This window comes from Neolamprologus brichardi, chromosome 2 (genome assembly GCF_056152115.1).
Source record: "Neolamprologus brichardi isolate AB-2024 chromosome 2, ASM5615211v1, whole genome shotgun sequence".
In the NCBI taxonomy this organism is placed as follows: domain Eukaryota; kingdom Metazoa; phylum Chordata; class Actinopteri; order Cichliformes; family Cichlidae; genus Neolamprologus; species Neolamprologus brichardi.
In genome coordinates this window covers 2313683-2339853 of record NC_142105.1, presented here as the reverse complement: position 1 = coordinate 2339853, position 26171 = coordinate 2313683, and the positions used below count along the sequence as shown (strand labels likewise).

The 26171-nt window shown below is 42.1% G+C and overlaps 2 protein-coding genes across 5 annotated transcripts in view; one reads left to right on the top strand and one right to left on the bottom strand.

Moving 5' to 3' along the window:
• Nucleotides 1-5691: 5691 nt before the first annotated feature.
• On the top strand, nucleotides 5692-13328 carry nkx1-2b (NK1 homeobox 2b). Its single transcript, XM_006808749.3, has 3 exons — nucleotides 5692-6426; nucleotides 7961-8183; nucleotides 12157-13328. The coding sequence occupies exons 1-3, from the start codon at nucleotides 6127-6129 to the stop codon at nucleotides 12894-12896; spliced, it is 1263 nt and encodes a 420-aa protein (XP_006808812.1). The 5' UTR covers nucleotides 5692-6126; the 3' UTR covers nucleotides 12897-13328.
• A 3627-nt stretch (nucleotides 13329-16955) lies between these two features.
• Nucleotides 16956-26171, bottom strand: part of uvssa (UV-stimulated scaffold protein A) — a 36297-nt gene continuing 27081 nt past the window's right edge. The window contains exons 10-15 of one of the 4 annotated variants that reach the window (XM_087846069.1): nucleotides 24720-24927; nucleotides 24367-24498; nucleotides 24070-24253; nucleotides 23867-23978; nucleotides 19186-19363; nucleotides 16956-17620 (exon numbers count right to left, since the gene is read on the bottom strand). In XM_087846069.1, the coding sequence (XP_087702195.1) occupies nucleotides 17527-17620; nucleotides 19186-19363; nucleotides 23867-23978; nucleotides 24070-24253; nucleotides 24367-24498; nucleotides 24720-24927 (908 nt within the window). In that variant the 3' untranslated portion in view covers nucleotides 16956-17526. Of the gene's footprint in view, nucleotides 17621-19185; nucleotides 19364-21043; nucleotides 22610-23866; nucleotides 23979-24069; nucleotides 24254-24366; nucleotides 24499-24719; nucleotides 24928-26171 lie in introns of those variants that run through there. The other 3 variants (XM_087846076.1, XR_015719630.1, XM_087846079.1) reach the window with 3 other exon arrangements.

Genomic DNA, 26171 nt, shown 5'->3' with positions numbered 1-26171 from the left:
TTAGCTGAAGGACTGTGAAGGGACTCTGGTGAAGAGAAGGTTTCCCTCTGTGTCCTTATAAATGTTGTCAAGTGGCCAGCTATGACCTGATTAGCTGGCCAAGGTGTGTGTGTGTGTGTGTGTGTGTGTGTGTGTGTGTGTGTGTGTGTGTGTGTGTGTGTGTGTGTGTGTGTGTGTGTGTGTGTGTGTGTGTGTGCATGTCCTCCCTGCAGTAAAGCGCATTTTATTGGAGTTAACACTAAGGTCAAATAAAGCAGATTTATTTCTATGGATTACTAGCACTCTGCTAGCCAGTCCATAAAACAGAAACCAATCACTGACACACACACACTCACTCACACGAAGGACTGTGCGGCAGAGATATCATTGCTACTGTGTGAAAGAGCCGCTATGAGAATAAAGTGTTATGTTTAGCCATTTTAGCCCTGAAGACCCACAAAGACCTTAAAGTGATTCCAGCTTTTTAAAGTAGGACAGCCTCTCTCATCACCTCACAACCTTTTCATTTTTACTCTTCTGCTAGTACACACTGTCAGTGTTTTGTGCACAAATCCATTTGCAACTCCTTTTCATGGCTTTTTTATGTGTTACTGTTACACTGTGGACACTGGAGTTGGATATTTGCTGAAATATGATGATTAGGGTAGAATCCTGTTTTTAATAACCACTTATTGCTAAAGACTTTCAGATTTTCTGACTTTCTAAAGGATATGAAAAAACAAGTGAATAAGATTATTATTATTAGGTTGAATCAAACAGGTCTTAAAAATTAAAAGCACTTGTTCTTTTTTACTAATATCCCATTCATGCATCATCACGGGCACAGAGGTAGGTTGCAACAAAGCAAGTGACACAAAATGAATATGGGACATTTCAGGTCAGGAGCTAAGCAGGATTGCTGTGCAGCTGTGCAGCTGTGATGAATGATTAATTGATTTTCAATTAAGAGCCGCTAAAATTGTACTTCTAAACTTTGAGTTGCATCAGCTTCTAGATTTTTCTTTCTTTGTCGAGAGCACGATAGCTCATAAAAATTGATCTGCTGGTCATCTATGCATGTGCATGTGTGGTCAGCAGTTTGAATGTCTTTGTTATATCAAGCACAGCTACAAAAAGCCTCAAACCCAGAGACTAGAAATATTATTGAGACTAGGAATGAAAGCCTTGAGGCCGTCCTAGTGGGTTTATACATGAAGAGACAACCTTTTTTAGTGATCTTGTAAAAGAAAAGCTGTCTCGGACATCGTGGACATCGCGCATGCTATGTAGGGAACTGATGGACTGTTCAGACCACGACTGGGATCTTATTCATCTGATTTAGCAAGCACGCTTTTCGACAATATGGAGACTCCGTGGTTAAGAGAATGTGAAGGCATAGTATCGATGCTTTTAAAAAGTCTTGATCATTGAGCCAGAGTTACTTATGCCATGTTCATGCTATATGAAATATGTAATAGAAATCCAAGAGAAGCTCAGTAGGTTTTATTTTCAGTCATCCTACCACCTTCTGATTTCATTCATTGCTACAGTAGCAGAGCCTTTTCACTTAAATATTAAATAACATTGTTTCAGGACTGGTTATTAACAGACAGTGTGTTATAGTGCACAGTATTTATTTCAAAGGCAGACGCTGTCTTTGGCTAAACTAACTGCTCGAGAACACACAGAGAGAGAGAGAGAGATCACTGAGCTGTGACTTCCACCAATAAAAACTCATCTGGCCCCACAGCTTCACTCCAGCCGTGGGGTTTCCACAGGGATCACTAAAATGACCTTCAGTCAGGTGGGGAAGCAAAGGTGAAGTCTCCCTTCTGTCAGTCTGAATCTGCCCGTCAGTCCATTCATCCATACTTTGAAATCATTTAATTTAAAAAAAAGTTTCCAAAATTCAGAAATGACAACATGACAAACCTACAGAATAATGAGCAATATAATATGAATAAGAGTCGCTGATTTCAGTCTTTGTTACGCTTGTTCAGCATGAATATGTCACAAATAATGCTGAATTTCACAACTGAGTCAGTTTGAAAAAATAACATCCACTGTGTGATTTTCCATCCAGACTTTTGATAGAATAAGCCAGAGGAGTCAGAGTTTACACTGTGAGCACAGCAAACATCCAAACCTGCCCATAAGGCCTCCGGATGAAAATAAAGATCACTAGAAGAGTGCTTTTACTGTGAAGGGACAAATACAATTAAACCTCTAACAGTTGATTCCTACAGGTTTATAGTTTTACACCATCAGGGGTAAGAAGATTCCCCAAGAGTTTCACTGCAAACATGCATGATTATAGGCAAATATATGTTTGTTTGCTTGGATTTCTTTGTTCTGTTTTGTTTTTTGATTGTGTATTTATTTAAAAGCTAAACATCTTTCTTTCTGCTAAAAACTCCCAGTTTGAAGTCTCAGACCAAAGCCAAGACAACCAGATATGATCACGGCTGTTTTCTCGGTTTCCTTAATCTACTTGGACTCTGTCATCTCTCCTCTCACTCTCTTCTCTTTTTTCTACACACACACACACACACACACACACACACACACACACACATATATATATATATATATATATATATATATATATATAAGCATTTCGTGTTATAACTTTATTTTACCGATTACAATATTACCTTTGTAGATTGTTGCTACACTGATTCAATCCTGTCATTATAAAAGAGTGGTGGAATTGAAATAAATTAAATATAAATGGACAAAGGTGAGAAAATAGGGTAAGAGACAGGCAGAGAGACACAGAGGGAGACAGAGAGTTTAATGATTCCAGATGAGCTGAGTGGTCTGCCTGACAACTGAAATGAACAGGAATCAATAGTGAGAGCGTCTGTCTGCAGCAGATAAGACACACACTCACAATGTTGACTATTAAAGACGACAGCTTGAGATATTACACTATTAGTTATGCTATTTTTAATCAGCTATCATATTTAATTAATTCTTCAGGTCAGATTCTATCTGAGTGTCTAACTGCGAGGTGTGTATGGTGCGAGGATTCTGCCTCGTGTGTGAGTGGAGGATGGGGGGCTTTTACGCCTGTAATGGGGAAGAGGAGGAGGGCTAATCTAAAACACAGAACCTTGAAAAGACACAAAATAAAAAAATGGGAGGAATAGAGGAAGCGAAGAGATGGATAGGAGAAGTATAGCGGCAGAAATAAAGAGAAGATGGGGAAAAATTCACCGAAGCTATATCTATAACACTAATAAATAAAGCTGCACTGCTCAAGGTTTTGAAATCCAGTGGATTTGGACAGGTGTCAGGTTTGTTGATAGTGGACAGATTTTGTCAGCACTCCTCATTCTTACATTTTTGAAACCTGTTTTAAAGTATTACTGTTTCCTGTCAGGCCTTTCAAACTTTGAGAGCCCTCATTTAGATAATATAAACTCACAAGTGTGACTACACGGCGTATAGCAGCTCTGATCACTAACGTACACAATTATTCTGACTGATATTACGATCAACAATAATCAAATTAGTGCAGCAAATCTCAAATCCAGTCTGGAGGCTCTACGCTGAAAGACCAGCTCCATGAACATTATGTTTATGCAGAGCCAAAGCCAGAGGACACAGTGGAAGGAGGGAGAGATGAAAGTTGTGTGTGTGATGAAAGCCTTCGTGTCACACCACACCTTGCTCTGACCAGCCACCGGCATGAGATCAGGCAGCTCAAGCTGCTAATTATAGTAATTATGATTCATTACCGGCTGAGATTAATTTAATAAAGAGGAGGCTGAGCAGAGCTCATTAACCTTCATTAGAATAATTATAGACACAAGACACACACATGCTCACATACACATGCGTGCTGACTGTTAATCGGGAAGGGGAGTTCTCCCATAGCATCTGTTGGCCCACACTGTGGGAAGTGTGTGGGACTACCACTGCATGTGTGTGTTTTCTGTTCGTACTGTCAGAAGCAAATTAGCATCATAGCAATAATAAACAGAAAGGACACATATTTTGCAAATTGTGCAAATACTACTATACACAACTCCAGTTGATATGGTTATTCTTTTTTGCTGTTTCTCTGGCTTCTTCCTCTCTGAATATAATGGAGCTGCACTACAAATTGCATTAAAGAGATATTAGGGTCAAAGGCCAGAACGCTAGGCACACAGCTCATTACACTCACTGATGTGTGGAACCGGGGTTGGACTGCTCTTAAAACTCATTCTTTTAAGACTTTAGCGGTTAATATTCTTCTAATTTGACATATATCCACCTCAGGTCACATGCAGTGAGGCTGTTTTGGCTCGATTTCAAATGCAGAATAAATAATAATAATAATAATGCTTTTTCATATTCACTTGGCTGCATCAACGCTTCCTCTCTGTAGCACTGTGCAGTGCAATGGTGCTGCTTTATGCAAATATTTTCCAAGGTAAATAAGCTGCAGTGGTGTTTAATATAGTTAATATATTGACTATTTTAAAATAAAGCTATAAAGCCTCAGGGTGGAAGCAGGAAGTAGATCAAATGGGTTCAGCTCTCTGATTGGTTAATCATGTCCCATTGTTTCAGTCATTATTTTACTCAACTTTTAATTTCTTCCTCCCAAGGATCATTGAGCAAGGCAATTACATGGAGCTGACCTTGTGTATTAGGACCGGGGAGGAGGACAGGAAAGATGTCCCGTCACCTCGCTTTCTTTCTTCTTTTTTTTTTTTAAAATATTTTCCACAACAATATTTTTTTAAAGTGTGGCGTTAGAGCTTCCATCACCATTCCCCTCTCCTCTGTGGCTGAAAATGAGAGTCAACGGAATATTAAGTCCCTAGTATTAGAATAAACACGTCGTGTGTTAAATCAAAATCCAATTCTGTGGTCTATTATTTTCTGGCATAGTAATGACTGCCAAGGATTAGGAATCAATATTTCACTGCAGCGGGGACATTACCGGCTTTATTCAGGCCGTAATTGAGTTTTGAGAGAGGCCCTGCCCTGGAATCTGCATTAAAGATAAGCGCCCCCTTTCATGTGGATGCACAAGTAAAGTGCGCGCGAGGCGGCGTATTACACATTAGCTATAAATTAGAGCACACGGCTGTTAACCTCCGAGCGCTAATGTAACTCGCTGGTTAAGGCTAATTCTAGAACTAATAACTGAGCACTGTGACTGTGTTCCAACTATCTGTACACCTGCTACACGTTTACGTCACCTGTTGGCGAACAAAGCAACATTTCACGAAGCGTCGACCTAAACAATTTAGCGTCGTGAGATCCGCGAGGCGACACCGCGCGCTGTAAAGTGGGGACAGCCGGCGCTCTTCCCGCTCTGTCTCTATTTCTCCGCGTGCTCTGATAGCGAATTGGCCCGGGCCACACAGCACCACCCGCGCGCTTGCAGCCTCGAGATAATAGCCTATTAGTGCAAGTGGGATTAATTTGTAGCCAATTACAACCCGTAGAGTTGAATAAGAATGCATAAATAAGGAGGGAGATGGCGACACACGGGCCTACACACACACACGGGGACAAATGTATGGTAGAGGCTCCTCGAGTGGCCTGCTAAAAGCCAAAAACGGAGACAAGAACTGAGAGAGGGAGAGAGAGGGAGAGGGAGAGGGGGGAGAGAAAGGGTTCTTCACTTAACTAATGGGGGAGAGAGAGCAAGAGAGGGGGAGCAGGCTAGTTTTAACTATTAGAGAGATAGATCAGTCTGTCCCGCCTTCAACTCCTGTCAGGCTTCCAGAGCGCGCAAGGCTGGAGGTCGGAACATCGCGCGCTGTTTATGTGTGCGTGCCAGTACGGGATAACGGCACCGTACGAGACGGACAGACAAAAGATCGCCGGAGACGCTGAGTTGCAGCGGCCGATGTAGAGGATGAAGGCCGGAGAGAAGAAGTTTAAAGTTTGACGGAAGCGAGAGTCCAGCTAAAGCTCGTATTCTGCCCAGACTGTCCGGATGCCAATGGAAAACTTTACCTGGGTGAACACGCCACTTGAGACAGAATGCTGACGGGACACATGAACCGGCCTGTGGCGTGAACTTGTTATTTGACATGAGTATCATCCAAGCTCTTTAAAACGACTTGGTGTTGATTTGTTTCTTTAAATTTTCAACTCTAACGGATTGTTATTATATGGGAAAGGGAGAGTAAAGTGATGAACCGGGACAGAGCGGATGGGGTCCAGACCGTGATAAGCCGGGAGAGAGCTGCGGCGGGGCCAGTGACGGACGCCGTGCCACCCGTCATGAGTCGGGACAGAGCGCTACCGGCGCCCAGCGGCGGGGACGGCGTCCAAACTGTGGTGAGCCCGGACAGCGGTGACTTGTTAGACGGAGCCGCCGCAGGGGAGAAGCGGCTCTTCTCCAGCGCGACCGCGGGCGGCAGAGATGCTCAGGCCACGGAGAACCACTCGGAAGCTCCACCGACGAATCCGGTGTTGGCCCCGCCACAGCAGGTAGGCTAATACGGGCAAACTTTATGAAGCGCTACCGGAGCGGTGCGTGACGGTAGCAGCAGACGGTAACGGCAGACTCTCAGGTAGCCGATATAGACCAGCGGACAGGACACAACCGGGACACTGCAGCATAAATAAAGAAGCATCGAGACAGAGATATTACATTTGAGGAAAGAAGGATGGAAAAGTAGCTGGGCTAGCAGAAAGTAAGAATTCTTAGCAGGGAGCAGCCGAAGCACCGAAAACTGAAGGTTTTTAAAATAAAATTATTTGGTTACTTTGTCCTGTTGTGTAACTGCTGTGATTGTTTTTAAAACGTGGCCCGTGTTGTCAGGTTATGGGTCATATTATGGAGATGAGGCCTTTAATAAAATGCAGCTGGAGAGTTTGATCGGAAAGAGACAAAATAAAAAGTTCTAAATTAAAACCATTCAAATTCGCTCCCGTAAAGGACGCCGGCTTTTATTTTCTTATAATTATTATTGCTCTAATTAAAGCTATTAGATTTTTTTTCGTTCGTTTCTGAACGAAATTAATTGAATTCAAAATAATTCAAAGTAGGCCTGTTTGTAAAGACGGGCATTTCTCTATATTTTTCCATACACGCGAATTTTGTTTATTCTAAAATAAAACGTGATCGTGTTTATTCGCAGCTCTGATTGTGGTATTTTTCGATTAGACTATTCTTATCACCAGTTGTTAATACGCCCCTGGGTCTTTCTCCAGAGGCTCCCTGGGATTATTTAAAGAGAGAATTACAATATTAATGTAGGATTATTCATGTCGACATGCTCAAGACTGGCCTCATTAATAAATGGATGATCCTAATCAGGATGTAATGCAGGGAGGGGTGGAAACAGAGTCACCGCACCACCTTTTATCTGTCTTTTACACTTGGCTACCTTTTTGACTCCACATAAATTATGATATAAAAAGTCTGAACATTTCTACATCACACTGTAAACCTTATGCAGGTTCAAACAATCTGGGTAAAGCAGTATTTTACCTTCAGTGTAAGCCTTCCCCTGAACTCACATATTTTCCAACCAATTACGTGTGGAAATGTAAAACTGAAGTTTTAGAAATCTATAGACTGCACTACTTAAAATGGGATTGATTCGTTTTTCTTCTGATAGCCTATTGACCGCTACACAGCCTGCGCAGGAAACGCAGCTGATCTGTGATCATGTTTGCTTTATGAACACACTTTACCGTCTGTTTTATTGGATGTGATGTGTGCTACCAACACCTAACACTGGGATTTGTCTTACTTCAGTCTTTGACTTTAGCACTGCTTACTACTAATAGTAATAATAGTAATAATAATAATAATAATAATAATAATAAAATATATATTTAAAGTGATCATTATTAATATTACAATTAAATATATAGCAGTTAAAATGCGTGGCAAAACGTAATTGTGGGGGGTACAAAAAAAAAGCAAGTTCAAATAAATTCAACTCTACGGGGTAAAAGGCGATAATATCTTGTTTTTTAACTAAGTAAATCATTCCCATTTGTTACTCTCCAGGGCCCCATCGGGCACCGGACAACTTCTTTCTCCGTGCTGGACATCCTGGACCCCAACAAGTTCACGAGCAACCGGCGACACCAGCTGCAACAGCAGCACGTGAGCCACCGCGGCGAGCTCGAGCAGAGCGTGTACGGAGCGGAGAACCGGAGAGGAGGAGTCGGGGAGCGCGAGCCCAGCCTCGAGGCCAGCAAGGGCTACGGTGCAGACGAATATCAGAGCAGTAAGTCTGCGTGGACTTCAAACCAAGTCCATTATTGAACCATTTATTTTTAATTTCCTTTAATTTCCCGCCATTGCGTCAGTGACGTCTTTTCCTTCAGGCAGCTGAATTCAGTCGAACTGCTTCTGTTCCTGTTGAAAGTCCCGGTTCCTTAGAAACCACTCTGCTTTTAATGACTCTGTAACATCCTGTAACGTTTTCAGAAATTTGACCTGTGTTTTTTATGTGATTAAAATAGGTGTGCGCGCGAGCGCGTGTGCTCGCGCGTTTGTAGTTAGTGATTAGTTTATTTATTTTCTGTGTCATTCAAATCATATTTATTCTTACCCGTGAATTAACTGATTTATTCATACATAGTTAAACACACCAACATTAGCCTGAGTGAAACCGATGTAACCATTTTACATGGACCCCAATTTCGAATATAGAGCTTTTCCATTTCTACTTTAACATAGTCCATTTACGCTATTTATAAATAAGACATATTTTGTGAACACCGCTGGGCTTTTCCGACGGAAGAAAAATGATCCGGAAGAAGGCCTTTCTAATTCTGTTCATATTTTAAGGGCACTGCATTGTTCTGTGTGGTTTAGGATTCTGGTTTTAATTACCCACCAGTTGTTGTTGGGCTTTTGCTTCGTCCGTATCACGGAAATATTTTCTCACTAAACCCTGATGTCACACAGAAATCTGTGTTCCAGGAAACTTAGTCGGTGAAATCTTGTGATGATGTAAGAGATGAGAAAACTACCGAGTACGGACCATTAAAACATGGAAGAATGGGGAGAACGGTTCTTTTTGCAAAGCTCTCAGGTTTTAAGTTTAAAACAGCATCTGTTTTTATCTAGAATTAAAAGGAGCAAAAAAGTTAATTGGCTGCAGTTCCTGTGTGTGATCGGTATTATTGGACAGGTGTGCACTAAGTTCATGGACCCCACGTAAACGCAGTAGCTCCAATCAGCTCCATCTCCTCGATGTCATATTATTATACACCAGTATTTTCCTCCTTTTTTCCTCTTTTCTTTGTTTTTTCCGTCACATTTTTATTTTCCTTATTTATTTATTTATTTTTAAATCTCTCATTTGTTTTAATTAAATTTTCCGTACATTTTACAGATTTCAAATCAACAAAATTCTGACTTTATTTTTCAGAAGCAGACACAGGCATATACCCTACATCATAAATAATTATAACTTCGTGATATAGTCGAGCTGGATTAAAAACAAAAGCTCAAAACAAAAGAAAAAGAAAGAAAACAGTAAAAACATCACAGGAACGCCTGCGCTGCTGTTGTAGTTACTATTATTCTGTTTATTATACTGACTGCCACAAAAGTATCCCAGCACAGTGAAACTAGCGAAATAAATATCACGTACAGACTATAATAAATATAGTTGTAACATCAAATAAGGCTTTATTTTATAACGACTGTAAAATCAGGCCTTTTTAAAAATAAACATTTAAATTAGAATCAGTATATGATTAAATGGCTGGCGTGTTTTTGCAATAACAAACCAAATTATTATTAATTTCTGTTTATTAGAAAATGGACAAGAAACCATCTCACCAAGCATCATGGTTCCTTTATTCTTAATTATTTTTATTAATATAATAATAATAAGTATTATTATTATTATATATGAGAAAAATTAAAAAGTGGACATTTTATGAGTAAATTACATGTAAAACATAATCTTATCTTTTCTGCACACGTGTAAACCTGCTTGTTTTTTTTATTTCTCTCAGGTTCTTCTGTCTACATCATCACAGCTAAACTAAACGTTCTGAGTTAGGTTTCATACATATTTTGTCTCTGATTTAATCTGTAAAACTACACAGTCTTACTCCAAATGATCCAACACATGCTCAGTCATTTTTCAGTGGAAATCATGGAGGTGGATTTGTCACTGGTTAATAAATGCTTTTATTTTCTCACTTTTTGGGGGGGACGGTTATAATGTAGGACAATTATATATAATGTATGATAACATTATACATTTTAAAAATATATAATTTAGTATTATTCAAGGTGTAGTTTACTTTTTCTTGCCATTTAAAACTGTTGATGTTGTCGATAAAAGGAACAGCATAATTGGGCCAAAAGTATTCAAACCAATAAGGTGACAAAAGCACACACAGTATCTCTCTAACGTTAGCAATAAGAGCATTTGCAGGGCTGTAAGCACACGTGTGCTGTACATGTTGGGGTGGACTGCGCTCGGTGTTTTCATGACATGTACGTGCACAATGCACAAACTGTATGAAAGCTTAGCGTGAACGTCCAGATCGTTTTTGTCCCTGACGTATAATTGCACTACTGAGTGCAGAGTAACCTGGCATTTCGTATTCCACATGCAAATGCTTAATTTTTCAGTACGACTCCAACAGCAGCCTCTAAATGTTTGGATGATACCAACTCAGAAAGAGTTACAGTTTCATTAAAGACTAAAGCACCATGTGCTCCTCTGAAGGGCTGACGTAAAAGCAGTCGATTTGCAGCTAAAATATTTAATTGGACATTTAAGAGGTCCAACAATGCCTATTAATGTTTTTCTGCTGATCTGTGGCACCTTAAAATCCACCATAATCCAATGCTCCATTGTTATTTTAGCACACTATTAGTATTCAAACACAATTTCTTTTACCTGATAATCATCTAGTATATTTTACAGTGTACAGTAATGTATGGTGATCAGTTTATGGTCATTTCATACCTTTTCGTTTCGTCTGAAGATACTGTTTTCAGAACCTCCTTGATCTAATTGCCTTCTTATTTCTGTTGATTTTATCGTTTTATTTCCAAATATCGCCCTCACTCGTTTAGCCACAAATGAAGTAAGACCCCACAGACTTATGATGCGGTAATCGTGTGATGAGTAAACTCCAGAAAGTGGAGCACATAGCAAAAAATGATGATGGATACGGGATGACACAGTGATTAATACTAATGGAGAGCAGAGAGTTGGCAGCTCAGTATCAGCAGCTCATTCTTGCCCTCTGGCTCTTTAGCAGTTTACTCAGGTTAGGCTCACGGCTACTCTGTCTTTGGAAACTTGACGTGTTTATTCATTCAAGATATTTTTAAATTCAACTGCAAGTTTCTGAAGGAAGCGTACAGTGGCCATAATTGGGACCGCAGTTCAACACTCACTGATTATGCTGGGAAGAGACTGTTTTTCCATATAGCAGATAATTAAGCTAATTACAATCCTTAGCCACATTTTTAGATTAATTGGGCTACCGTGGCAACGGTAATTATGAGGAGATAGGGGTAAATAGATGGGCCAGTGAAATTAGTACTTAGAAGACCACTGTTTGCTTTATGGCCAGCATTGTTTCTTCTAGCTGTAACCATTTCATAATCCATACTACCAATTTATTACTGCAACCAAGAAGCTGAACCTTAAAGTATTTATTTGAAGCCAAACCTTCTTTGCAGTGAAGATGCTTAAGGGAACCTAAATTTACACCCTTTGAAAAAATGTTTCTGATTGTAACTGATGAACTAAGACTTCAGACAGAAAAGATCAATTAAAAAGCTCAAGTCATTTTATGAAGTCTCCATATTGTGAGCTAACTTGTTCATATGCATATTTGTCAGACGCTAATAATTTGAATTACACGACGCACTGTGCTCCCTCTTCCTCGCAATATTTTGGTATCTTTGTTTCTGTAGCTGTGACATTTGGTACCAAATCTAGTTTAACTGGCTTAACTTGCTAGCAATGCAGGACCATGGTTAAACCATGGGTTTTATTTAGCCTGCCTAAATATCTCAAGGTATTGGTAGTGATCCAGGTAGTGAATTACTTACATAAGCCTAAACATGAGCTTGGTGTGCCTTAATCTGAATAAACCACTTCATTAAGCTGCTGTGGGTTGTAGAGACAAACCACCTGTATAACCATGTAGGATGGAGAACCTGTTGGATGTTACATGTGGCTGAACTCTTTGTTGTGTGCGTTCTTCTAGAGGAGGGCTTTATATACAGAAGTCCGGATGAGGAAGACTTCCACAGATCTGGGACCCCGGACTCAGAGGCTGCAGACGGGCCCTACAGCAGTGAGGAGAGCAGCTCGGCTCTTCCCAGTAATGGAGACAGAGAACTAGGCCAGCACAGCCACCAGGATCCCAGCAGAGACACAAAGACTCCTAACGGAGGCCCCACAAGCCAGATCACCAGTCCCCAAACCAATGGGGGCCAAGGAGCCAAGCCCAAGAGGAAACGCTCTGGCTCAGACTCCAAGTCGGGGAAGCCCCGCAGAGCCCGGACTGCCTTCACCTACGAGCAACTGGTGGCGCTGGAGAACAAGTTCAAGTCCACACGCTACCTGTCAGTGTGTGAGCGCCTCAACCTGGCCCTGTCCCTCTCCCTCACTGAGACCCAAGTTAAGATCTGGTTCCAGAACCGGCGAACCAAATGGAAGAAGCAGAACCCTGGAGCCGACACCTCGGCCCCCACGGGAGGAGCGGGAGGAGCGGGAGGCACAGGGGGAGGAGCGGGAGGAGGCTTGGGAAGCCTCAGCCCTCTGAGCCAATCCCCTCCAGTCAGTGGGCATCTGGCCATGCACACAGGCTACGCCGGCCACCATCACCCCCCTGCTGGGAGCCTTGTCCAGCTGCCTTTCCTCACCGCCAGCCACGTCCTGTCTCCCTTCATGCTGGGGACACAGAGTTATGCTGCACCTGCGTTCTACAGCACACACCTGTAGATACACTCTCACACCTCTAGATACACAAACACAGAAACCCTGACTGAAATGTCCCAGTATGAACTGCAGCACAGCGTTCAGCTCCGCCCCCTTTTTTACTACCGTTTAAAGGCTTTAATTTTATTTTGATAGAATGTTAATATCTTGCAGAACTGTACATAAATCTATGTTCTAGCTCTGAATGCTGTTTTAAACACTGTAATAGACAAATAGTTGATCTCATTGTTTTCTTTTCTAAAGTCTGTAAAAATATTGAATGTTTATTTAAGACTTGAGAATGGCTTGATCTATCGTCAGTACCATGTAACTCCAGCTGTGATCGTTTTCATTTCTTTTATTTATTGAGGTGGTTAACAGTTTCCATAAAATCCTTGGATGTACTGAGTCCTCAGCTCAACATGGTATTGTCCTTTGATATTAAAATGATGACAATTAAACAGAAAAGTATCCCAGTAATTGTTTTTTTTTAATAACAGTGAGCTGAAGCGTTGAGTGCTGCAGTGCCTCAGAGGTAAGTGACTCCCATGCAGCTAATCCTGGGCCTGTTGGTGTGTTTGGATATCTGTGAGATTTCCTGTTTGTCAAAAACGAACCAATAAAAAAATCCAAATGGCAACTGGAAAATATTTATGCGAGGAAACGATACAAATCTCAAAAACGATAAAGATAATTACAGTGAAATGACTTTTCTGTCATAGAAATATGAGACTCGATGAATATAACGTCGATTACAATCTTTCGTTAATGTTTTGACAGACAGCACAATTGGCCAATGACAATAAGAATAGCACTGAGCCGAGCCAATCACGTGCCTGGAAAACAGACTGAGCCGCGTGATTCGGATAAGTTGAAGTAGTCCGCGCGGACCGCAGCACGAGCAGCCGCACAGCACGCGCGCAAAGTCCACTAAGAGTGTGAGCGAGATTTTTTTAATACAAGGAGCAAGAAAATTGAACATTTTAACGAAAACTGGAGCGACAGTGTCACAATGTCACCATTTTTTTTTGTCTCAAAAGACCAGAAAACTGTTGAAAAGAAGCGAGAGAGTTCAGTTTTTGCTTCTCTGTCGGACTTTAAATAATCATACTGTGCTTGAAGCGTGTTCCCAAAGAGCCAGTAACAGGAGCATCTGGAGCAAATCCCATTTCCCCCGCTGAGAGTGTCGAGCGGCCTTTCTTTAAACATTTCATTATTTCAGATGATTTTGTTTCAGTTCGGTTCCTTCAGTATGTCAGTTTGTTTATGTTCTCCTTTATTTACATTTGAGCGCCTTTAATTTATAACAATATATATTTTTTAATTTTATCTTGTAATGATGTCTACAATATTTATCCGGAAGTGACAAAATGTTTTATTTGTCTGTTTTTGTAATACTTGAAGCTGATTGGTCAGGATTAAATAGCGCTGTATCTTGTTCCACAGGACATTTATGGTCTGACACAAAATGAAAAACATTTAATCAAAATAAATCTTTTATCTTCAGTTAAAAAAAAATAACAATAAAAAAAATAAATCCAACTTATTTTAGCTCACGAGCCTCAGTAGTGAAAGTCTTCACAGGACTCTGCAGTGTTGGCAAATCTAAGAACGTATTTAAGAGGAAACGGCATCAGATCTAGTTGGTTTATCAGTCATCGTTAAGTGTAATCGTCTGTTTGAGTGGGATTATTTTGTTTTGTGTTATTATCAGAGAAAAGCGCCAGTGTTAGTCTCTGTTGCTTAAAAGGGGGAAGTGCTGTGGCAACCAGCCTGCTTCCAAAGTGTTTGTGCTGCTGTTAAATATGAAGAACATGATTCACACACTGCGTGTAAAACACGGATCTATAGTCACCCTCACTCTAAGCATGTGTACTTTTTTTTTTTCAAACTTTTGAAGCCTTCCTCAAATGGCTATTTGCAAAATAGTTTTATGCATTTCTGCATTGGATGTTCACTGACATCGACAGGACGCTGTAATGACAGTCAACACTGAAGGAGTCAGATATGCTCCAGAAAGACACGCCTCCCGGATATTAATGATAGAAAGCTTCTTTAAAAAAAAAAGCAGCGGCCACCCTTAGTAGTAGTATTTTTTCATTTAGTAAAAAGTGATATAGAGTAGTATTTTTTTAGTTTCACATGAACTTTGCATATTCATGCAGCGTCTGTCAGCTAGCATGCCTCCATCACTTTCTGCAGTTACTCCACTGCAAGAGGCCACAAGTGTTTCAAAGGTGCGTTGATATAATCCCTGAATAATTTGTGCAGCGTGTCCGGGTGCAGGTGCATATCACTTTGACTCCCATGCTGAGACCCACGGTTTACCAGCACAACATCACATCCTGAACTTAAATTGCTTCATATAGAATACCAAGTTAGAAGACATGGGTACTCTGTGCACTCATATCCAGCCAATCATATGAAGCTGCTCAGAGCAACTGAAGTTCTAGTTTGGTTAATAGCTTAACTTGAAAAAGCTGTGTTGAGGTTTGGGTTCAGACCTCAACACAGCTTAAACAAAAGAGTGTTGATACACATTTGGCAGCACAATTAATGCTTGAAGCTATATTATCACAGTTTTTATTTTATGAGTTTTTTTCCTGGTATAAATGAAACAAGCCCAAAACAGATAAAGTTGTTTGTGTGGGCGTCGTGTGGGAGTGACTGACTTTTAGAGCTACAGCTCCTTGTTTCAGCACACCTGTCAATCACGGCAGCCACACCCCTGATTTAAGCTTTACAACTGTTACGAAGGAGGAGCCCACTGTTATGTAGCAGCCTGTAAACATGTTCCGTAGTTTTTGCTGTAAACTGGACTTTTTAACATGACGGTCATTGAGGACTCACTAACCTTTTTAACCAGGATTAAGTGGCCACTAGAGGAGCTGCAGGTTTTAGCATTTCTTATTAATAACGATAATAATAATAATAATAATAATAATAATAATAACCAGCAATGAAATGATAGCTGATGTTTGGACAGGTGTGGATCCTCTCATAGATTTGTTATAATGTCATCATTGCAAAAGTACAGACTGAATAACGCGTTCTATGTGCCTGTTAGACAGTACACAGGAAGTACCATGTTCCGCACAGACAAAATTGCCGCCTTTATGGATAATATAGAAGTCCAAGGGATTTAATGACGCTGAAACAGTCCGGAGGGAGGTGGCAGGACAGGCTAAGAAAGTCTGTGTGAGTGTTTGAGGAACGGCATGTCTGCTGGGGAGGAGTGCTGGTGGATCCTCGTGGCATCAGATCGAGGCAGCAGCAAGCAGTGAAGCCTGGAGAGGCTGAGAAAATCATGGATGAGCAGAGGCTTTAAGGTGTCCCATGGGAGGCCAGGACCAACCCTACAAAATCCACAATCAGAAGTCAGCGGAGTACAAGTTCCAACCATTCATCCATCCTCTCCTGCTTATCCAGTACAGGGTTTAATGGGGGCTGCAGCCTATCCCAGCTGTCATAGGGCCAGAGGCTAACACAGAACACTCACATTCACAGCCTATTAAGCTGACCCCATGTATATCTTTGGACTGTGGGAGGAAGCCAGAGAGAACCATGCAGACACGGGGTTCTCCACACAGACACGCTGACGATGTGATCCCAGAACCTTCTTACTGTGACACAACAGTGCCAACAACACCACGTTGCCCCTACCAGCATCATTAGTTGTGCTATGAGAAATGTAGGATCTTGTGTTACTGAAGCTAAATTATTCAGTTTCAACCATTTTTGAAAAAACATTCTGTGTAAGACGTGTAATTTGATGGAAATGCATTACTGAGCTGTCAGTGAGTTCATTAAGTGTAGAGAATCATAGATCACAGAGAAAAGATGCAAATCATTCTTCTTAAGCTGCAGGATGTCTGCTATTCTCGTGATGTCACTGCAATGCAAACCAAATATGACCTGTCTTTTCAATATAGTGTTGCAAATATATATTTATTTACTCCCCTTAGTTGCCACTTATTCCTAAAATAGCTTCACATGAGAACTTTCCCACAGTCGGTGTTGTTGTGTTCAATGAATCTCGTTTAAAAGGACAGCAAAAAGGCAAAAACGTAACAAGATGCAGGTTTACAATTTTATTCTCACTAAAACGCATTTGAAACCTGTCAGTCGCACAAAACACCGATGTAATAACAATATAGAAAGTGTAAAAGTCAGCTGATCACTAGCTTTAGCAATCAGCTGTCACAGAAGTGATATCATATGAAACAACTTTCATGTCCTGTATCGAGCATCAGCTTTGAGGTAGAACACACAGAATCCTTTATCATCATATTTCCCAGCAATTATTGAAACACTTCTTCTTTCATTACAGAGAAACAACAACTCTGAACTCTTAACATTTCACCTTTATTGTACAAAACTGTGGATCAGGTTTGGTGATTCAGTCTTCCAGCCTCGCCTCCTTCACTGTTCCTACAGAGTCAGCCTCACATAAGCTCAACTACAAATACAAAAAGTTCCAATTTGAAATGTGACAATGCATTCTTTAGCTCCTTGTTTCCCTGAATCTCTACAAGAGGTGGAGACATAAAAGAGACATATAAACGATAAACGCCGGAGCGGTCCTGTGACGGGGGCTGAAAGGTTACTAAGAGCAACGCTCCACCCGTCTGACTTCAGTTAAAGGCACACGAGCTTAGTTGAGAGCATAGTTGAACTGGTTGGAGAACTTGTCGTGTTTTCTCTTGTCAGCCTTATTCATCACCTGAGCCACTCGTCTCAGGGAACTCCTGCAGGGAGGGAGAACAGAGCAGGGAGGAAATGAGAAGGATTGATGGGAAAAATCCAAAGAAACAACAACTTTAAGCCCAGGAGCTAAAACCCATTCTGCTCACTTCTAGCTCCATATTTCTACACTTAGACTGCGATACGTGCCTCTACAGTTTAAAAAAATAATGAATCATTAGTTATTTTATACTGGGACTGGGTCTAGCCTTCGACTAAGAGCACTTTGAGAATCAACTCGATGGTGCAAAAATAGAATTTCATTTCTATCACAGCGTCATCTGTGGATTTTTTTTTTTTTGATTTGGTGAAAGAAAAGAAAACAAATGATGTGTTTCTTGTGATATGATGCTAGTAAGTAGGGCTGCCACAAACGATTGATAGTCGACTAGTCACCGATTATTTTTGCGATTAGTCGACTAATCAGATCATCATCCATTGTTGCACCAGCAGCATCTGCTCTTATATAACTATCATTAGCTTACAGCTTTAAGTGTTTAAGGTATGTGCTAACTAAAAATAAAGACAAGATGATAGTTTATTAAATTTTAATGAAATTTGCAGATTGTTTCGGTGAAGTTTAATAAACTCCTTGCTATCTAAAATATAACAGGACACCGGAGTATATTCTGAGCATCTCACACTTCTGATAATCAGCTGTCTGCTTGATGTTTATTCAGCTGTGTAAAAACTATAACTTTAATCTCAGCCAAACCGATTTACTCAGGAACAAATAAAATACTGAAAAAAGCCAAACAATAACATTTTTAGTTACCTAAGTGACTTATATATATTTAACCTGAGTAGCGAAAGACGGCGGTGGGTTTGAAAACGATTTGCCGGGAGTCCGGTGTTCTCACGGCTCTAGTGAGCCTAGCCCCCGGTTAGCTATCGAGCTAGTGGGTAACAGACGTCTCCGAAAACGTCGGAGCGCTTTTGAAAATATGTGGTGTCTTGATAAACTGAGCAGATATTTGAGGTTTACACAGCTACATTCTCGCCTGAAAATATGTTAAACGTTTATTTTGTGAGCCAGAAAGAATAATAAGAGTAATATTAAAACTAACCAGCAGCCGCCATTGTTGGAAACTGAGCTGGGCTGCGCTATGAATTCTGGGACAGAGCTTCTTCTTCTTCTTCGGGATTTAACGGCAGCTGGCATCCTTGTACATGCAGTGCTGCCTTCTTCTGTTTCAGTCCGTTATTACACTCTTAAATCCTACTATTTATTCCTGCATCTTTTGTGATCTTACAAAGCTTCAAACGACGCGTCGACTATTAAATCAGTCGTCGACAATTTTGATAGTCGACTAATCGTGGCAGCCCTATTAGTAAGTAAAGTGCCTAAAATACACTGATTAATTGGGTCTTAGCTAGCCTACCCATAAATGACAGTTTAGCATTGAGGTGCCTTTTTGAGGCCTGTGTTCAGCGGCTTAATGTTATTTAACTCGATGTACGCCACACTGTTTTGTCTTTTAGTTAGCTGGTCGTTTCCAGTTTCACCGAGCACATGTTCTTAGCTCCCACACTCAGAGAATCATCTAGAAGCTGAAGTTAGCATTCGTACTTGTTAAAGACTTTCTTCTCTAGTCTGCAGCGGGACGTGTTGCTGCTCTGCTTCAGGTCGCTGAGGTGCGGGTATTTCTTCTTCTTTCCTTTCCTTTTTTTACCGCCCAGCCGCTCAGAACCCAGGTCCTCTCCTGTTGCTGCCTCAATGTCTCGCATCAATTCTGCATCTCGCCAGTCTGCAACAGAAAGACAAATGTTACTCTGCTCCTGGAGGACGTTTAGGATTCTCCCACTCTTCATCTCACCTCATTCAGAGAGATGAAGATGAAACTTCTCTCTGCATGCGTACTTTGTGTGTTTCAGCCACAAAGGCCTGGTGCGTGTGAGGTTACTCCCCGTATGAGCTGCTATGAAAGCCTAAAACTTGAACAAAAACCAATTTGACTGAGAAGTGTAATGAAGTAATTAGAAGTGATAATGTAAATGAGCTCACAGCCTTACAGAGCATGGGTGGTAAACAGCGTGTCCTACGGGCTCATTCGGATGCAATTTTGGTGTTAATGAAAACTGTAACGTCATAATTCTGGCTGATAAAGTAAAAGCAGCTGTAATGCGGAGCAACGACGATCTAAACGAAGAGACATTTCTAGTTAATGATGTACTGCGAAGGAATTCTAGATAAACCTGCGGTAATGCAAAGTAATTACAGCGTGATTGTGATGAGACTGAAGCCACACACTCCGTCAAAACACTGACCCCAGCTCAGAGCGAGCGTGTATGCAGGGTTATTAATCAGCTGCTCTGACCCCGGGTCTGACTGGACCTTCAACTATCCCTCACCGCTCTCACACTGGAGCAGTAATTGAAAAGCAGCTGGTGTATTTAGGGGAATCATTACTGCTATAAGAGGAGCAGCTGCATTTACATCCTTGTGTGCTCAGAGTGTGTGTCACTTTGTTGTTGAAAGTTTCAGAGAAAATAAAAAGAGAAGAGATGAAAGAACAATCGAAAGAAAAGCAGGAGAGGAGAAAAAAGACGAGCGAGCGAGAATAACAGTGGGGATTTAATCAGTGCTGCAGCAGGGCTCTTTTCTCCGTCAACACCTCTTAGTCCGTCCAGCTGGGGTCTCTGTGTGTGTGTGTGTGTGTTAGGGGGCAGAGGTGTGTGTGCGCCTGGGGTCTTTGGGTGGTTCAAATGTAACTCGGTTACGCATCACTTAACACAAGGAGCCTGCATATATGTGACAGAGCAGCACAGCATCCATTTCCCTCCTCCTGTCAATCACCTGAATGGACTTCTTATTTTTTGGTAAGAGTGTGTGTGTGTGTGTGTGTGTGTGTGTGTGTGTGTGTGTGTGTGTGTGTGGGTCTAAGTCAGACGGATAACACAACATACAAATCTTATTATAAGACAAGAGCAGAGCTAAAAACAAAAAACAAAACACAGTCATGAGAAAAAGACCTGTGTGTCTCTGTGCAGGTAAAATCAAAGCAAACCCCATTGGTCAATAAATTGTAGAACCACCTTCAGCAGCAATACCTTGAAATATCTGCTGTGTGACTTTACCTGCCTGTTCTGAGCTCACACAGAGCTTATGCCCCGCCCACACTTCTCTACGTTATCCAGGTGAAGCAGTGATGTAAGAGAGAAGCCTGCAGCTTGAATGTGAGAAACTAAAAAACATTTGAGGTCAAGGAAGGAAGCTGGGAGAGGTGCAGCTTTCCACACCGTTTCCATGGCAACGATGACTGTTGTTTTGTTTGTCCCATGAATGCTGGAGAATATGGATTTTGGCAGATGTATTCTACTTTTTCTTGTGTCACTTTTTATTCATTCATTTATTTTTAAAGGGTCACCACTCCTGTGTGCGCCTCTGCAGGCTCCCACCTTACACCTCAGACACTGTTTAACTTTCTAGTTGCTGGAGCTCAGGCGGCAGAGCCATCTACTGATCGGAAGGTTAGTGGTTCGATTCCTGCTCCTCCAGTTTATCCTCAGGCAATGTACGAACCCCAAGTTTCGCTTCGATGGATGAATGTTCGTGAGGAAGCACTGAAAACGTAGAAGAAAAGTGATTGGGTGAATGTGTTGTATAGAGTGCTTTGAGTACTCTGGGAGAGAAGAAAAGCACGACATCAGAGTCAGACTTCCTCCTTATTTCTTGCCCAGAGGTGCAGGCTCCTCTACAGACACATCGTCACCTCCACTTTCACCGCTTCACCTGGAGAGAAACATGTTTCCTTGGATTGAAAAACGGGGGCAGGGCAGTATGCAGATCGTACAAGGCTGTTGTTTCCGAACGAGTCCGACTTGCTAACGTAAAATAGAAATAAGAACAAAATAGGCTGGTACGCACGTTTCATAAACGTTGCGTGGGAACCAACGTTCTGCGTAGAATAAGATGATTCCGTACAAATATTAGTAAATGAAGCTCGTCTTGTGCTTTGTACAACTTTTTACAGAAAAAGGCAAAGCTCTCCAAACCCTGGCTGTTAGTTCCTCTAGTTGTACTGTCATAAACTCGAACATCTGACATCCTGAGTCCTGCAGAGACAAAGATGTAACTGGCTTTTTTTGTTGTGTTTCTCTGAGCATGGGAGCATCCCAGCATATTCACCCATGGCAGGGTGACTATGCTGGGATGTGTCCTCCTGGAAAGATGGCGACTCTCTTGACTGTTTGCACTTGTGAATAATCTTAATAAACTTCATATCATCTGGTAATGACTTCGTAACCTCTCTAATACTGATGGGCAGCGACAGTCGCCCTGGATGCTCCACTAATTCTGCTTTTCTCCACATGCTGACGAACAGTTAATTAAGTGCACTTGATTAAGAGCATCAGGTTGCTACTAAACTCCTGTGGAAGCAGTAAAGTAGTACTTACTTCAAAGGACTGTACAGAGTTCTATGAAAACATTTGTGGCTACATAGTAGCAGTAAATCTCACTAACAGTTGTAAATAGAACTGAGTGACCATAGCAACAGATGCCTCTGCAGTACTCACCAGAAAATAATCTTCACTCTGATTTACAGGCTGTAGCTTATAGAAATCTGTGTTCAATTTAGCTTCTAATCCGGAAACTTGACAGCAAATGGATTCAATTAAAACAGGAATATTTATAATCTTTGATTTCCTCGTTTCCCTAATTGCATTTTGTGTTGTGGGTGTGTCTGTTTATAGTTTTCCATTTCTAGTTTGGTTGTTTTTTTGTAATTTCACACCCTAAATAATAATAATATGGATAATAAATTGCTTCTACTTTCTAATAAGTTAGACATCGTTTCTTTAGGCCGGCTGTGCTTCCTCACCACCTGCTGCTTCTCATCTGTCAGTGACCGGCTTCATCAAACTCCATTAAGAAATCCTTCGCCGCCCTACTGACGTCAGCATAAGGAAGCCGACCAGGAAGACTGACACTAATCTCGCCCGGCTTCACATCAGCCAGCTCACCCTGTTGTACTTTGTTGACTTGTGGTCATCTGGAAGCAATTAAGCAGGAAGGTTCAGCTATGGCTTTGTGGACACTGCAGGATTAATACAGCTGTGAAACATAAAGACACTGCTGCTACATGACTGACAGTAACTTAAAGAAGACTTCCATGATGACAGTGCTCGTGTACGGCAAATGACACTAACAGCTAAAGTTCTTCTTCTCCTCTAAAAGCGTTCAGAGGATTCAGACTGCTGACAGACTGTACTGATGGTAAGGTAAGGTTTTATTCTCTGGCTGACAGAACTTTTTGGTAACACAACTCTACTGTTACAAATACACTTACAGTCAGAGTCTGATATTAGCTTGCTTGGAGCGGTCTACAGGGGTGGTTACTATGGGCAACCCTTGGCATGGATACAAGGCAATAATTCAGTAAAAACAATTATGTTTGAGCTGCTACTGCAGGAATGGTCTGTGTGTTACTGGCCGTTTAGGCTCACTGTATGTGCCTGTGGATGTTTGAAGAGGTAAAAGCAGCTGAGGCCAACAGTTCATCAACTTATTCAGGCCAGCGCCCCCCCACTGTGGAGCTGATGTGTGTGTATGTGCGTCTAAGACTCGTGGATCGATACTGTAGTTGGTAACAAAAGATGCTATTTCACAACTCACTGGACTGCAAGCTCCGGCTACACACACACACACACACACACACACACACACACAGCAGCTGGTTAAGACACTGCAGGCAGCTGCTGGACATCCTGCAGACTGGAGGCGCAGCCACACGACCTGAGCTGTCCCTCACAAACACCCATTTCTAATTCTGTCGCTCTTGGTTACTCTCAGAGAAAAGCTGAGCATCTTTAACTCTTCCACCTCCAGGTCCTGTCTTTGTGTCAGTGCCACAGCCTGCACACATCATAGAGCTCTCACCACCACCTCGGTCACACGTCACCTTTGACACCTGCCTCCGTCTCATTCGTGCATGTTTCTCATTTCTACAGACTTTCAGTCCTCTCTACTCCAGAACATACCTCCCCCTCAAGGCTTGACTCCCTACACTCACTTCGAGCATCTCCATGGCCTCTGTCACCCTGTCCATAACCACAGGTCAGAGGTCAGCCCTGATGTAATCCCGCTCGCATATTTCTCTGCCACTCCTCACTTCCTCCTCCTTCCTCTAGAGTCACAAAGACTCAGTGCAGCTCTGCGTGCCCTCCCCTTACAAACCTTTGATGCTATTCTTAAAAGTTATCCCTTTTCTTCTGTGTGATTCAAATTTATTTGTATTTTCACGTCTCACCAGGCTGCTGCTCTCTCTTCCTCCTTTCCTCCTGCTCCTCCCTCTCTCGGTCCTCCTGCCGGCAGGGTCGACCCTCCTGGTCTCGTGGAACGATGGGGCCGTGGAAAGGACACTGAGGAGACACAGGCTTCGCTCAGTGTGGTGAACCAGAGGGAGACCAACAGTTTCTCACTTTCTGACAGACTCCGAGTTGATCCTGTTACCTTGAAGCGGTCCTGCCGCTGACACAGCTTGCCGTCGCTCAGCGGAGCTCTGCAGAAATGGCTGACAGGAACGAAGCTCCCAGGGAAGGAGATGTACCTGCTCCTGCTCTCTGCCAGCAGCTCTTCATTCTCCACCTCCTCCTCCACCTCTGCTGGAACCCAGAACTGGTGCTGAGAGGCTGACCTGCAGAAAGAAGAAGAGTAAACGCTCTGTAGCTTTAATATTATATTAAAATGATCATCTGTGACACGACACACAGATCAGTAAACTAGGCACAGTGCTTGTCTGGTGCATACTTAATGATCCTGCCAGCGCTGGGCTGCTCCTGACCCCAGTAGAACAGGTCCAAACCAAATGGAACCACTGGAGCGTTGACACTGGTCTGCTTTGAACTGGACTGGGATGAACTGGGCTCCGAGGAGCTGCTGCTAAATGGAAAACGTTTGGAGAACCATTAAAAACCTTTCCAAGTTACTCAGACTTCACACTGTTCTCGTCTCTCCTTCATATTTACAACAGTTGGTGTCACTGAGACATAATACAGCAGTGTTACTATATGATTATAATGTAGTGAGAAGAGGAGGGGGGGGGAGATGGTTGCTGGGGGTTTAAAGAAAGCCGACCTGCAGAGGCAGCGATCAGACTTCACCTGGATTCTTTGGGCGGCAGCATCTTCTCTCTAAGCAGGTGCAGTGTGGCGACAACAGAGGTTGGATCCTGAACCTCTTCTGCGAGCTGCTTCAGCCGCCTCTTTGAAGAATAGGAGGAGGAAGAAAGAGGAGGAGCTGCAGGTTTTTTACTGGAAGGTTTCTTTTCTGCGACTGATCCTGTTGAGGTGGAAGGAGAGGGATCCAAACCTGCAGAGAGGCGGATATCGATATGTAAGGACTGGTTCATCTCACATCCAGCTCCCAAGAACGAACGGTGAACCCACGCAGCCGCTGCTACTCTTCCTTCCTCTGATTAAAATGGCCAACATCAGTGGTGATCGCTAACATCACCTGCTCATTAATGTCACCTGAGAACGTGGCCACTGAGACTTTAGCTTTCTGTGCTCTCTCCAAGCTGCTGAACTCTTGAGCCGCTCCCTCTTACATATTTAGCTTCTTAGGAGCCAGACTTGAATTTTTAAAGTGGTATTGAGCGATAGTTCTGGAAACCTTCACAGAACCTTCTGAACCTCGAGTTGAAGACAGAAAGTGCAGAAAAATAGTGCTGAAAATGTGTGTGAATGGGTCAATGAGGCATGTTATGTAAAGAGTTTTGAGCACTTGAGTATATAAAGAAGTCCCCTTTTATTTTCTGCCCACATTGGTACGTCTGGGATTACTGCCTGATTTGGAGTGCTGACAGGAATGAAGACAGACCTCCAGCAATGTGGGGTTATATCTCCAGGATAAGTGAAGTCAGACGCTGGCTGTTGTGTGTGTGTGTGTGTGTGTGTGTGTGTGTGTGTGTGTGTGTGTGTGTGTGTGTGTGTGTGTGTGTGTGTGGTCAAGCACAATATCATCTGGAGTCTCTGGGGATTGAACAAGACTTAAACACACACACAGCAGGTGAGATCAGAGGGATGCAGTAAGCCGAGAGCTGCCAACATGCTGATCCCAAACATTATTAGGACTGACCCGAGCGCTTCAGGGATTCAATCACTGGCAGAGACTAACACAAGTCATTCACACGGAGGACGGCCTGTTCAAACAATAAGACAGGTTCATATTTTTCGACTCTTTCTTCTTCTTTAATTAAACGGTACATGGACTGTTTCTTATAAAGAGCTTTTCTTTTCTATCTGAGCACTCAAAGCACTTTGCAGCATACTCACTCAGTCATTCATACAAGCACTACTTCCTATGGGTAAGTGCTTTCTATCTAACATTCACACATATTCATACTCCAAAGGATGCACTGGAGAGCAACTTGGTGTTGGTATCTTGCCCAAGGATGTGTGGCATGTAGGGCTGCCACGATTACGTCCACTATCAAAATCGTCGACGACTGATTTAACAGTCGACGCGTCGTTTGAAGCTTTGTAAGATCACAAAAGACGCAGGAATAAGTAGCAGGATTTAAGAGTGTAATAACGGACTGAAACAGAAGATGG

What these genes read in the sequence shown, in the direction of transcription:
- nkx1-2b (XM_006808749.3), top strand. Translation starts at nt 6,127, where the DNA reads ATGAACCGGGACAGAGCGGATGGGGTCCAGACCGTGATAAGCCGGGAG. An exon ending in TGTTGGCCCCGCCACAGCAG is followed by an intron (nt 6,427 to 7,960) that starts GTAGGCTAATAC and finishes GTTACTCTCCAG; the next exon opens with GGCCCCATCGGGCACCGGAC. An exon ending in TGCAGACGAATATCAGAGCA is followed by an intron (nt 8,184 to 12,156) that starts GTAAGTCTGCGT and finishes GCGTTCTTCTAG; the next exon opens with AGGAGGGCTTTATATACAGA.